General features: G+C 36.1%; 1 protein-coding gene across 1 annotated transcript in view; it reads right to left on the bottom strand.

The window, feature by feature from the left end:
- The window catches only part of LOC139125301 (uncharacterized), a 61,691-nt gene that overhangs the window by 33,612 nt on the left and 12,610 nt on the right, over nt 1-15,469 (bottom strand). Inside the window, exons 3-7 of the mRNA XM_070691400.1 lie at nt 5,267-6,567; nt 5,061-5,140; nt 3,518-3,889; nt 2,846-2,922; nt 1,750-1,795 (exon numbers count right to left, since the gene is read on the bottom strand). Of these exons, the coding sequence (XP_070547501.1) occupies nt 1,750-1,795; nt 2,846-2,922; nt 3,518-3,889; nt 5,061-5,064 (499 nt within the window). The 5' untranslated portion in view covers nt 5,065-5,140; nt 5,267-6,567. The remainder of the gene's footprint in view (nt 1-1,749; nt 1,796-2,845; nt 2,923-3,517; nt 3,890-5,060; nt 5,141-5,266; nt 6,568-15,469) is intronic.

The raw sequence follows: 15,469 nt of genomic DNA, 5'->3' as shown, positions 1-15,469 counted from the left end.
ACAAATAATTAAAATAAAGCAATATTTCAGTGCATTATTTTATTATTTTATTATTTTTTTTTTTTATATCTTTATTTCGGACTTGAGCGTCCATATAATAGTCAAATAAGGCAATAGTATGAAAATTCAGTTACAAATTAAATTATGGTTGAAAAGATAGAAAAATTGTTTATATCTACATACACAATCATTCAAACTACTTTCATCAGTGAAACTTTTCTTTGGGTGAATGTCCTTCCTGTCTATGAAGGTTATGCTACTCTTTTGTCCCAAAGTTATTCAATAAAGAAATTTAAGTTCCTAAAGATTCAAGAAACAAAAGCAGTGAAAGGTGATTACCTCACCTACGTGGTCAACATGTAAATGAAAACGCATCGGTAACTAGCACCTAGGAATCAAATTGGCAGGTTTGGCTATATATATTAGAGTTTGAAAAGAAAGATCGAAAATGTTTTCTTTTTATTGATTTGCCTGTATTCTTGAACCATTTATTATTCAAATTACATGTTAACCAGAATGGGAGTTGACAACTTCTCATGTATTTGCATTGGACGCTACATGACAACTTCTCATGTATTTGCATTTGACGGTACATTTTGCATGAGTGACATTGGTTCCAAATAATAAAAGGAAAGGCTTTAGTACATTTTTTATCATCAATTTAGAATGATGAGCTTATTCATTTACAGAGCATTCAGTTTCAGCATTGAATTGGCTGGAAAATATTTCATAGGCCTCTGTCACGATTGGCAAAGTCCCTACGAATACAGTAAAAACATATGACTTCCTGTGCCTCACAGATAATAAAAGTTTCAAGACCCCCTCCGCCTCCCCTAGAGAAACATGCTATGACGTCAAGAAAAACAGTATTTCTTTATTTGAATATTTCCCCCTGCAATAAAGATGTAACTTAGTGTAAAAGATTTTACACCCTTGTATATGCAAGAGTTCTTTTGTCTACTTCCCGCAGTATTTCAAAATGTCAAATATTTTGTTTGTCTGCAGTTTCCACTGTCTCAAATGCATCGGTATTGCTGATTATTTATGTTAGTACGTTTGATAATTATCACATACTATGCAGTTTCTTAATATTTAAAGACAATGTTAACAAGAAAATAAAGCAATATCCGCATGTAGCAGCTGAGTGTAAACCTAGAGAAGCTTGTTGACACTTTCAACATGAAAACCCTGAAAAACATGAAGAGTTACAATTACCTGGCCTTTAAATGCTCTTATGCTATAATCAGCAGTATTTGGTTTGCCGAGAGACTTATTAGAGCTTTGGATAATCTATAATTTTAAGAATTACTGAAATCCACATGCTTTAAGATAGAATGCACCTCAATGGAAAAATACTTAAATTTTCACTCAAATCTTCCTCAAGGAATCTTTCAACTATTCACTTTAAAAATTAAGAATAAAAATTGGGATTCATCGTGCAATTTTCGGTACAAAAGAAACAAAGCGAGCATTACCGATGTTAAAATTGGCCGCCAGCCCTGTATTAACTGTATAGAGAAAAATAAAACTTTTCGATTCAAAAACTGTGAAATGTTATCTTGCTCAACAGGCCTTAAAAATTGCCCCAACCCACGTACGTGGTATATCAGAGAAGACATGAAAGGTTTGAGAGTCAGAATATCTGTCCTCAAAGCGCATTCCACCTTTAAACTTCTGGAGTGTGTATCACTATGAACTGAATTTAGAGTTGCAACTATTGCAACTATCCTCAAAATCAAAGTGACTCACCTCTGTTATTCAATGACCTTCGGTGTGACTTAATGTACCAGAAAGACTGCAAGGTTCAAGCAAGAAAAATAATGGAATAAGCTTGTGTATGAAAAGCTTCCTTAGCAGGCCTATATGATTACAACTAGTAAATAAATATCTTGGGATAAGGCATAAAATTGATAAGAAAATGTTGAAACATTTCTGTACGTCAATTGAAACGAACAGAAAATGTAAGCCCTGCAGTTGAATCATTTATTTATTAGTCATTCATTCATTCATTCATTCATTCATTCATTCATTCACTCATTCATTCATTCATTCATTCATTCATTCATTTGTCATTCATTCATTCATTCATTCACATAAGTATGAAAGGGTGGTATTGTATTGATGACAGATTCCCTGAGATGCCCTGAAATATATAATGTGCTAAAGAGCAAAATTGTGTAACTTTTAAGATTATCAAAAACCAATGATTTGCAATATGTAACATACATCTTTGAAATACTGTGCAGAGTTTCGAAAACTGCTAATAAAAGCATTGAATTGAATTTCAATAATGTCATCTGGAGTGTTTTGCCTGCCTCTTGAGATTACAAAACACAGCTTGAGAAGTTCCAGTTGGTGCACACCAAGTACAGTAATATGTTTGTCAGATCGCATGGAATGCTAAAAAGCGAGTCTGATAGCTTCGGCCTTTTGAATGGAATAGCTGCTGTTCTTGGCATCTTTACTATTGCTTTTCATTTGCTTTTTCATTTCTCCAAAACTACACTTACCTTAATGTTTTTGTACAACGTTGGTGAAATCTTTCAGAAATTGCGTAAAACCAGATATTTTCGCCATTGTACACTTGCACAGAGAAAAGCTAATAGAGTACTCAAATTCAATAGTTGACATGTATACATTGCAATACATCATAGTTAATTTTTTCTAATGATATCAGCACTTTGATTGGTTTTGACATTTTAGTGACTCACATTTGGCATAGTCGTGCTGACAGGGCGCAGGAACAGACGATATTGGGCAATAAGGAAAAACAAATAACATTTTCAGAGTCAATATGGAGGTGTACTTTAAAAAGCAAAAGATATGCAAGGGATGGTACTCTTACAATGGAAATCAACACTGCTATAAAGCATAACCCACTCATGGCAATCCAGAAGAGTCTTGCCGTAGCACGTTCTTGCTCTGTAAAACAAACAAACAAACAAACAAACAAACAATAATGCCTTTGCTACACAGGAAATATGAAAATGTTGCTCAATTAACCATATTCAGTATTCAATGTACCCAAACTTAACCAGTTCATATGTAACTTTTGGAACAGGCAAATAATCGTGGTAAACATAATAAGCATTTTTGATCATGTTGATGGAGATCTTAGCGAGATTGGGTAACTTATAAAAAGGTTTTTCATTATTTCCTGGTGCATTTCAGTGGCATAAATGAGACGAAAATGCACCTAACACACATAAATGGAAACATGTTAAACAATCATTGCTTTAAAGCTTTAGTAACTTGAATATTTAGTCCCACGAAATGGGTTAATGATTCCAACATACCAATAATGAAACACGAAATAGTAACATTAGAGCTTTTTCTTTCAAGACTTTACTAACAACTACTAAAAATCTCAAAAAATCTGAGAGATATTTGTAGATCGGTTCAATGTTTGTCCGAATATTTTGACCAACTGAAATGTCAACAATACTTGGCTGCAAATTCAAGTCTCCTTGTGCTCTCAGTAGGAATATAATTTAACTATAATTTAAATTTACTATACCTTTATGGGCAATGTCAAGTCCCAACTTACATTGGCGGTAGCGCCATTTCTCTATAGTTGTTCTCAGCCTTAGGTTTCCTGCACCAACAGACTTTAGTTTGACGTTTTTCTCAACGTCCGTTTGAATCATCTGAGACAGGGAACCATTCTCATAGTTAGCCCACAAGATATCAAGAGTTACAGTGGATGGACACAACAGGACGACCGACAACCCACGGTCAAATAGGAGCTGACACTTGATCTCGAAACTTCGAAGAAACTTCTCAAATCTCGGTAGATCATCACATGACTTTAATTCTTGGCGTATATTGTTTTTTAAATCCTCCTGCAAGGGTGTCTTTGTATCAGGATTTAAACCAATCTTTAGACTTCCTGTCAACAAAAGTACGGAAGTGTTGATACGGGTACATTGCAAAGGTGGGACTTGAAAATTTATTGAATGTCAAATTCATCTTCAAATGCCTTCCGGCTTTTTCCGTTCCTGCCATTTCTATTTTCGGCGCGCCCTTCGGATGCAATAGGGTATAAAACTATTCATTGATGATCCAGGCAGCCACCTTGAGGCAAAAGATCTATAGGTTTAGGCTTTGCCCAGATTACTGGGTAGTCTTGCAGTGCGTAGTTATTTCTTTAAATGACATGATGGTGAGTAAAAGGTGATAGCAATGTGCACAAAATCGGGTATGCCACATATCACCATTGATGGAAACTATCAGGAACCGCTTCTTAAACAGATCACATTGTATTGCAGTTGATAATATTTAGCATAGAGATTACTTCTTATAACGTGCTCGGAGTGCTGCAACTGTAAGAATTTTGTAATAAGATAGTTTTGAAATCCCAAATCGCAGTTTCGTTAGCATCATGGTGACAAGGGTAATGATCAAACCGTGAATTACATAACCTTTCATCAATACGACAGGGGCACAATATTGATATTCGATAACCTGTCGTAGAAGCAGACATGGTTAACAAGCATACGACGTTGTTAGTCAAATGGGAGCGTCTTATCAGCATTTAGCCCCACTGCTCAGACCAAATTTTTCTGCGTGAATTTCTTTCTTCCTTTTCAGGGATAACACTGATACAGTGTACTGATGAGAACACTAAAAGCAAAATATGGTGTAGAATTTGCAGGTATTTTGTCATGCCGAGATTAGCAGTCAAAAGACAAACCTCTTGCCAAATCTAAAAAACTACGCAAGTGGTGTTATTGCATATGCAGACATTTCGTCCCATTTGACATCATACCAATAAGAATTTGTCAAAAAAAGAGAATATTAGAAATGGATCAACGATGTAAAAGCCACGTCAGGACTAATACAAAGACACACATTGTTACCGACATTTTGCTGATTATAATTCAGGTGTACAAATGAACTTTGTAAGTCTTCTCTCCTCTGCTGTCTTTCTATTTAGTAAAATTACCATGTTGTCTATACCATGATAAATGATGTTTTACAAGGCAGTTCTTACTCTTACCTCAATGTCTGCTTGTTTTTTAATCAATCTTTGTCCAGTTATTTAGTTCTCCATAACTTACCCATTTCAGTCAAGGAGATATCATCAGTCGATTAGCCGTTCCTGATTTGTTTACATGCTCTCCTTCCGGAATGTTGCTGTCTGTGAAATATCAATGACAACATAAAATTGAACGCATCAGTAAAACTAGTATAATTTTGTTTGAGTCTTAATCATTAAACATATTTGTCAACATCAGCATTCTTAAGAATAACTTTGGATTCTTACCTTTTGAAAAACGTCTTTCCTGTAACTTTGCGTGGACTTCTTCTTTGAATTTTGTCGACAAATTTTTATGTGAATCGTCAATAAATCCTTCTCTCATCGACATTGTTAAAATATTTTGCAGTGTTTTGGCATTTTCGAAAAAGGTTTCATACGAGTTTTGATTTCCGAGAAAGTGAGCGACTTTCTCTTTCAGTCTGCCGGCAATCTTTGCCGGATCGTCATGTATTCCAAATCCTCCGACCACTATCATATTGTATTGTTCCATCATGTCCTGTTTCAAATATTCGGCAACGCCAGAGTGTGTAGTTATTACTGTTGGTACACCAGCTGCACTGGACATTAGAGTAATCATTCCGAACGGATCTTGCTCAGGTGTGAATAGATGTAGATGACATTGTTTAAAATCATTTGATATTTTTTCAATTACGTCACCTGAAAATGGGTATGCTTTAACGGATACATGAGGTGAGTCAGTTTTGATCCTTAACTAGATCTTGGCATTCACGTGCAATTTTCTGTGGTAATCCACGGATTTTCCACTCAAATCTGTTGACCAATCTGTTCATTGAACATTGCAACAGTGTCATTAGCAAGTTTACCGATTGCAAGAGCGGCAATTTCAGAATTTTTTGTGCAATCCGACACACTTTTAGCAGCGAAGTCAAAAGATAGAATTTCAATCTTTCCTTCTACAAAAGGACAAGAAACATTAGTATTTATTATTTTATCATCTACGCCAGGAATGAACTGCAAATGTTCAGGAGTAAAATCTGTTTTGCGTAATAGTACGAAATTTGTTCCTGAAGTGCGAATATATTCTAGGTCCTATGGAAATAAGAAATTTTGCAGACCGAGCGTGCTCAAGGATACTATTAGCATGTTCTTCAATTTCCGAAGGTTCCTTGTCAGTATCCTCTGGTATGTGAGTGAGAAACAGTACAAAGCTAGCATCTTGAAAGTAGGAATCTTGCATACTCAGAGCAGCATCTGAAAGACTTTCATCATCAGCATACCCAATGATGACGGAGGTGTTTTTGAATTCTTTAAGAGTCGGAAAGTAAACCTGATGACGGAGTAGCCTATCTGAATAAGGCATGTCTTCTGAAAATCCTTTAGCAATGATTAAGTCAATTCCATGATTTCTTGCATCCTTGATTTCATCCTCAGTAGCATCAAACACGGTTATGTAAACACTGTGCCCTGTCTTTTGTAGGAGAGTTGATATATCTTCTGAATGATGTTCCAGGAAAGGTCACCTGTTCTTGGCCACCAGCCAGTGCCTGCTATCAGAATGACGCCATCTGAAATTAGAAATTTTAAATATGTTCAGGTGCCGCCAACTGGTAAATTTCATCAATTTCGCAAAATCACCACAAAACATGTTTTAGAAGGCCAATGTACCAATTTTACGTATTTTTGACCTCGGCCTAAAATTTGGAGGGGAAAGTAGAGCTGTTCGTAACTGCCCTCCCACTGGCATACACGGAAATTGTGCCCTCCCACTGAATTCTGATGCCCGATGCCTTCCAGTATGTATGGTCTGCCCGTTCCCCACTCCCTAGAACAATTCAAGCTCCCCACTGCCCGCCTCTCCCCACCACTGAAATTCCCCATTGCCCACTAGATACCACTAGGCAACTGAAATCAACACGAAACCGTGCGAGCAGCCAGCATTATACCTTGGAACATTGCTCCCCTCTTCCTCAACTTCATTCAACTACGGTTTCCCCTCCCTCGACGAAGTTTTGTGGTACCCGCTGTCAAAAATTTTTCTCCCCGACCGCTGAAAAAATGAAATTTCTTCCCCGCCCATAGTAAATATCGAAACTGTGCACGAACACCTTTTTTCACGAACAGCTTAGTTGGCAGAACCTGTATGTAATAACATAGATGACATGCATATATCCTATCGTTACAAGTAATGTTACAAAGCATGTTTTACGTACATTTATTGACAGAAGCAGATGTTTCAAACAGGGAAGTAGTTCGTCTAACTTCATATAAGTGAGCAGCTCTACAGACAAGACTCTGTTGGATGAAAATTATGGAATCCACTCAACGGGTCTGTTGCTGGGCACAACATATCCCAACATCCCCTAGGCATATCCATTTTAACAATGGCATTTTTGCCTAATGTTGATACCGCGGCCGAAGTAGCTTCGTATGAAGAAGGGACGTAACTTTTGGCTGACAATGAATACGGAGTACATTTTATATTTGCTTCACATTTTCTCAACATTTGTAAGCTTCTGTAGACGGTACGTCTGCTACCTTTAAAGTTCGGAGCTTGTTTAACACTACAAAACTTAAAATTACCGTGACAAATAGAAATATTGCAAACCAGTGACATCAGTGATGCCGAATATATTGTTTCAGCACATTGTCGACATGTCTTTCGTCATATCTTATGTTTAAATAGACACGCCCCAAATAGTGCTATCAAAGCTGAAACTGGACGTTACGATCTCTTCTACCAACGTCAAATTAAAATAGTTAAATATTGGTTTAAATTATTGTGTATGGAAGAAAACAATATAGTGGCGATCTGCTACAAATCACAATACGATAGAGCTGAGAGAAATATATTGTGCTGGGCACTTCAAGTAAAACAACTGTTATGTAAGCTAGGTTTTGCTGATGTGTGGTCACAGCAAGGGGTTGCAAATGTAAATGCATTCCTGAGTGTTTTTAAACAAAGGTGTCATGATATCAATATGCAAACGACCTTGAGTGACATGACCTCAATTAGCAAATTAGACACCTTTTGTAGATTTAAATTTACAGTTAACTTTGAAAAGTATTTGTATGTGATAAATAGAAAGATCTTTAGAGTTGCAATGTGCCGCTTTCGATTATCTAGTCACTCACTACGTATTGAACAATGTAGATGGGAAAGAACAAAAGTACCAAGATCTGAAAGAGTTTGCTTGGTGTGTAACAGTGGCCAGGTGGAAGACGAATACCACCTGTGTTTAGTTTGCCCGGTGTACACTGAGTTAAGGCGAAGGTTCATTCCATTGTATTTTATGATCCTCCAGTCCGTTATAAGTTTTACTTACTCATGGAATTACAAAATGTTATTAAGTTAATCAATTGAGTAGATTTATTTATTTTGCTTTTCAAAAACGAGACAAAGTTTTGCAGATGTAAATATTTTTTCAAGATGGTATGTATGGTAATGTATTCTTTTGTATTTAAGGGCCAAAGGCCTTATATACTGAATAAATCAATCAATCTATCATTGTCGACAAATATTCTACCTTTTCAAAACAATAGAGTTAGACTGCTTGTGGAAAAGGTCGCATCTTCGTCGCCTTTTACTTTTGACGTCATTTCCTAAATTACATAACATATTAATCATCACTACAGAATTGCATGTGCAATATACGTATGGCTGCATACATGTGATGTAAAGAAGTATCACAACTAACTTCTAGTCAAATTACCATTGTTATGAAAATAGTTAAATATTGGTATGACTTTAATGAAGAAGTTGAAGGAAAAAGTATAGCTATATCAGGGTTCGAAATACCCGGGTGCAAACCATGCATCAATTTTAGGGCATTCACGGTTTTACAGGGACGAAGGGTCGGTTTAAACAGTGGGGTTTGACTTTTACAAAACCGTTTTTAGTGGGGTCAATTTTTACAATCAATGATTTGAAGGGGATCTAATTTTACGAAGGTTTGTATGGAGTTATGGCAAGAAAAACCCAACAGATTTGACAAAAAAGTATTTAAAACAGATTATGAACATGACTTTATTCTGTCTGAAAAGATAATAAGTAGCAGAAAAGAGCACTCATGTAAAGATAATAAAATTTTAAAGTAGACCAAGAGAAATGTGACCTACCATGTTCTCGATATAACTTTTTTGTAACACTTTGAATACTGGGAAAAAGAACACCAGTGTTTAAAAATATGGTATTATTATGGAGTATTTGAAAAGAGTGTCTGACTTTGTGTAACTACATACATTAAACAACCAGGATTAACAAATATAAATCAGAACACAAATGTGACAAGTTGTTGTTGTTGTTGTTGTTGTTTCTTTATTCCTCCTCAAGAAAGAGAAGAGTTACAACACACAAATAAACTCAAGAAGTTGCAAAGTAAATGAAAAAATAAAGAGGTAATTACTTTGAGATCGTTCTTTCAGCTGAATAAGCTAAAATGTCCAAACATCTAGAGCTCGTTTACATCAAAAAGATATGTTATCATTTGCGATGTATTTTGTTTACTACATTGGACGCTTACCAAGCATTCAAGCACGCACTTATAAAATCAAAGGCAAGTTTTTGGAATATTTCGTATTCGTGTGGTTGTTGAAAGTTGTGGTTGTTATCTTGTAAATACAAGAAACAAACCCAATATCATGTAAGTTAAATAAAGTTACAGCAAAATGTACATTAACCTTATCAAATACTGTTGTCCAAAAAGCATCTTTCAATTCAGTAGTGTCAATACAGGAAGTGAGCAAGTGGGTTAAATAGTTTTCAACAGCACCACTGACATTTCGTACATAGAAGGTCTGCTGGTAATGCAAGTGCTGCTACAATTCTATAAATAGTAAACCTGCGATGCGGGAGGTTACGTAATACAGTATATAAATAAAGAGGTTTGATTTTTTTGTGTAGTTGAGAAAAAAGAGATAAATCTTCTCTTCCTTCAAGCCTTTGTCTCCAAGCAGTATACTCTTTTCATTAATAGCTTCTTTTACAATAATTTTCCATATTGCTTTTGGAGGAAAATACCCTGTTGCACAAAAGTTCATCAAAAAACACAGAAGGTTGTATTTTGACAAAATTCTCGTAATATCAGGAATAAATCCCCGGAGTTTTGAACAGAAGCAAGCTTAAATTCAAAAAGACGTTGTAAAAATATACATTTTCTAATGGCTGAATTATCACAGTTACAAAGCATTCCAAAAAACGCAGTTTGCAATTATCCATGTAAGCTTCAACTGATATCAATCCTAAAGCACTTAAAGCTAAGTCAGTGGGTGTTCTGGGAGGTAAACCTTGGATAACTTTGGCAGCATAACGCTGACACTTTTCAAGCATTTGCAGTTCAATATCAGTAATAGACCATAGCTCACAAGTATTCTTAGCAGTAAAGAAGTTTGTACCAGCCACTGTAATTAAGGATGTCAACAGACCTCCCTGGGTCGACAGTGAAATCAAACACTTTAGAAAAAGGTTCAAACAGCACGGAGAAAGGCACACCGCTCTGACTCAACATCAGCTTGGTCTAACTTCCGCAAATTAAGAAATAAACTTAAAATATGTGTACTCACAAATATAATGATTACCTACAAGTCCTCAGTGACTCAGTTAAAGAAAACCCAAGAGATTTTGGGGTTTCTTCAAAAGTAAAACGAAATCTAAAAATATATCCAAATCAAGTTAAACTCAATGCTAAGACAGCCACCAAGCCAAACGAGAAAGCAGAACTTTTCAATGATCACTTCAAGTCCATTTTTACTTCTCAACCCATGAACCGGACTTATCCTGCAACTTCAGTTTTCCAACATGCTGGTCTTGGCAGTATTAGCATTTCGATCGGTGAGGTCGAACATATTTTAAAACATCTGGATACAAACAAAGCCAGCGGGCCTGATGAATTGCCAGCCCGAATTCTCAAAGAGTGCTCACATGAATTAGAACCTTCATTGTGTTCACTATACAACAAATCGATAGAAACAGGTTCACTACCCGATGAATGGCTGTCAGCTAATGTTATTCCGGTGCACAAAAAGTCTGACAAATCAAACGTCATTAACTACAGGCCTGTTTCCTTATTGTGTATTTGTAGCAAAGTTTTCGAGAGATGTATTTTTAACTCCATTTATCCACATATTGAACCATTTCTCCATCATATGCAACATGGTTTTACTAAAAGACGTTCCACGACAACTTGTACAAATATTTCATCCTGTAGGGAAAATACTCGATCGGTCAGGGCAAGTCGATATAATTTATCTCGACTTTTCAAAGGCCTTCGATTCCGTTCCACATGACCTTCTTATCCACAAAATCAAATCTTTCGGCTTTCATGGCACTTTACTGCGGTGGTTCACTGCATATTTGTCAAACAGAAAACAAAGAGTTGTTGTAGAGGGCTCAAATTCACAGTGGTGTAATGTATCGTCCGGAGTACCCCAGGGATCAATACTGGGGCCTATGTTATTCCTGTTATATGTTAACGATTTACCAGACCATGTTACTTCAAACGCAATGGTTGCACTTTTTGCAGACGACTCCAAATGTATCAATGAAATCAACGACATTTCTGATTGTCTAAAACGGCAAAGTGATATCAACAATTTAGTGTCATGGAGTGAGAAATGGAGCATGCTTTTCAATGCTGAAAAATGCAAGCTCCTTACCATTAGTAGAAAACGCAACCCCATTACCTATACTTATTCAATGCGTGGTGTTTCCCTAGAAAAAGTTTACAGCATCCGTGATCTTGGAGTCGAAAGTTTCTTCAAATATGTCTTGGGATAAGCATATCAATATATCTGTTACAAAAGCAAACCGCATGCTGGGACTGATTAAACGTACATGTGGCCACACCTGTTCCACTAAAATGAAACTCCAACTGTATTTATCCCTTGTCCGTAGTATTCTTGATTATTCATCCCAGTCATGGGCTGTCACGACTAAGCAATCGATGCTTCATCTTGAAGGTGTCCAAACGAGAGCCACAAAATACATTCTTGGATATCCCCAGGAGATGGATTACAAAGAGCGTATGATTAAATTGAATTTGCTCCCATTGAGCTACAGGAGAGAATTAAATGACTATGTCTTTTAGCTAAATGTTTTACTGGTATGTATGACTTAAATTTAAGCCAGTTTGTCACATTTAAATCTTCTGATGACACTTCCATGAAGATGCCACTTTTTAAAACTGAATGTTTTCGTTACTCGTTTTTTAACAGAGCTTTTTACTCGAGTAGTGTTATGCCCTTTCATGGCAAATCTTCAACAAGTGTTAGGTCATACAAGTCTATTTTATTAAAACATTACACTGGTTTGTTAAACAATAATTTTTATCCTGATAACACTTGTACTTGGGTGGGAAAGTGCCACTATAAAAATTGCCGTCTCTGTTAATTTCTCTGTTTTCTTTTGTTCTGTTTTGAATTTTTTTGTAGTTCTTTTATGATTGTTTTATTCTGCGTTTGTCTTTTTTGTTTTTAATTTTGTATGTGTAACTTGTTAAATGTGTGCTTTTGTGGAGGGTTGCTTTTGTATAGGTGTTAGTCACCTGTGCGACTCATCCTGACTTTATGTCAAAGCTGAATAAATAAAAATAAAAAAATAAAATGTAAGGCTGCTGGAGGACACATGCGTTTCCACACTTCTGTGCTTACAATAGGATTTAGACCGTGTGGTCCAATGCAACACTACGTAAAGAATTAATTAAACATCTAGCTTTTTTACTAGCTTAAAGTGTACGTTCCATTGTTGATAGTGTGTTTGTGATTCGCGTGCCAATAACAGTGATTTCATTGACTTCTTCAAGACGACAGTTATACAGAGAAATGTTTCTATGCTTACACAGTCTTTTGCGTTCTCTGTTACTTTCTCCAAAAACAATGATTTTGCTTTTTGACAACGAGAGTTTTAATCTCGAATTGGAGCATATTTGCAAACTATGTCCAGTAATCTCTGGCAAGTAGTGCGTGTAGTCGATAAAATCGAAATGTCGTCAGCTAAGGCAGGTGACCCTACAAATGACGAACCAATATAACATCCTAAACCAGTATTTTCCAGTTCAATAAACAAATTATTTACATAAATTAATATGACATCAAATCGATTCCAGCAATCATTATCATTCAAGGCAAATAAATTACCAGGTCCAATAAACAGTAAAAAAAAACACACAAAGAAACATAAGATCACTGACAAAATCGGTAGTACAATCTTGAACCACTATATAAGTGGTGGTACCAGGTGTCCGGAATGGTAAGCGTACCCTGCTAGCATGCTACACCCGTCAAGATTGAACTAGTGTGACAAAGTTATTGTACGGTAATTCAGCTATCTGCTAAATTACTGTTCTGAGTCAAAGTCGGGAATACTGTCTTTCATCATCTGAGTGACAGATTTGCCATATTTAGATATAAGATCTCCATATCTACCATAGAACTTCTTAAAAGATCTAACCAACCTACTTTGTGAAAATCCTTGTCTCACCAGCTTTAAGACTAATAAGCTGTGTCTCTCTTGAAAATCTCCATATGAATCACAAGCTCTACAGTATCTCAGTAGTTGTGAAATGTACACACCATAAGCTGGACTCGACGGAATATTACTGGTCAAGTAGGGAAAGTTAATGATTTCAAATTAAAATCATCCCTTTTATCATACAACTTGGTGTGTATTGCATTGTGTCTAATTTCAATAAATAGATCAAGATACGATGCTGAGTTCATGCTCTCCGTTGTTTCTTTAATTTCTAATTCATCTGGATATATGTGATGGAGGTAATTAGAAATTCCAGGATTGTTCAAACTGATGAGATCATCAATATATCTATAGGTATTATTAAAGGACTTTGCAACTCTATTTTAGATCCTGAACTATGAAGAGTCTGCATGAACTCAGCTTCATATGAATAACAAATAAATCAGCAAGAAGTGGTGCACAGTTTGTACCCATAGGAATGCCTATAGTTTGCCTGAATGTCATACCGGCAAATGAGACATATATGTTGTCAATTAGGAAGTGTAGCATCTTAATTACTTCCGTATCAGTGTATTTGCATTGGCATCACTGTTGTTACTAAAATAGCCTGAATTGTGTTTGATGACAATGTAATCATACCTACGACTGCCATTCTTGTAAAAGAAGGCCTGCTTAACCAATGATGACAACCTAGTTTTAAGCTTGTTGTGTGGGATGGTGGTGTAAAGTGTAGAAAAATCAATGTGCGGATTGAACCATACTTGCTTTTGTTGGTATCTAGAGTATGTAATAATTCTTTAGAATTTTTCAATATCCACATCTGATTAATCCACTCGTTTCATAAACCTTGTCACAATATCGTACCAGACCAGATTTGATGGTTGACAAAATTGTGGTCAAGAGTTGTGACAAGCGTTTGGTTGTACATCTGCTGCAACCTGCTATAAAACGTTGCTTATATGGATTCTTATGGATTTTGGGAATCCAATATAGTCGAGGTAGAACATTGTCATCATTTGATAGCTTGATGCCAAATGCATTCAAAACCGATGAATGATTATCAAATATTTCCTGTTTGGACAGGCTTGATGGACAGTAGGTGGTATTACTGTCACCTGAATTAATTTTCAGTTCATTCATCAAACACTGAATGTAGAATTGCTTGCAGACAAAAATGATGTTATTAGAAGCTTTGTCTGCAGGCACGACAACATATTTATCATGCAATGCATCTAGGCATTCACGTATGGTGGAGTCATCAAATGAAGATGTTGTCTTGATGACAGTATATCAAGAACGAAGACGTGATATACGTTTCTGAACTTTATCTCTGACAGTACGTAACCAGTCAGAGAGGCACTCAACGTCTTCATCTTCTACAGAGGCCCACTTCTTTGCATAAGTCTCGGCAGCATCCATAATGATTTTAAAATTATAGTTCCAGTTTATGGTTGGTGGCTCACGATATTTAGGGCCATACTGGAACAACTGCCGAAGTTTATTATTCGTGACGATGTTTAGGTCACCAGTTATTACATGACCATACGGCTTGTAACAAAAGGAAGATGACGTGCAATCACAAGTAATGTCATGAATGTTCTCCAGGTCTAGATCCTTTAAAACCTTGTTGTAATTAAATAGTTTCCTACCTATAGTTCTAGAATAGCTGTAGGAAACTATAGGTGGTTCTTGAAATTTAAAATGTGGAGGAACTTTATCAATGACATCCTTGTTGTGTAAAATATTGCTGATATTAATACTGTCAATTCCTTTGTTGACAAACCGTACAGGGAAAAACATCCTCTGCTGACTGTTGATGCTGTCCGTCCGAACAGGTCTAAATAGCCGATGATGGCCTATATCTATAATAATAGATATTAACCGATGTTCGGGTGTTTCCAGATTGTAATTCATGTTATCAACAGTCAACAAAACGATCTTAACTTTTGCAAGGAACATCCAAACAGCTCAGTTCTTATTTTGTGAACACCAAAAGGTTGGTT

The sequence above is a fragment of the Ptychodera flava genome (assembly GCF_041260155.1).
Source record: "Ptychodera flava strain L36383 chromosome 3 unlocalized genomic scaffold, AS_Pfla_20210202 Scaffold_25__1_contigs__length_14229661_pilon, whole genome shotgun sequence".
NCBI classification, from domain to species: domain Eukaryota; kingdom Metazoa; phylum Hemichordata; class Enteropneusta; family Ptychoderidae; genus Ptychodera; species Ptychodera flava.
The sequence above is the reverse complement of the archived record's forward strand: the minus strand, read 5'-3'. Positions and strand labels throughout refer to the sequence as shown.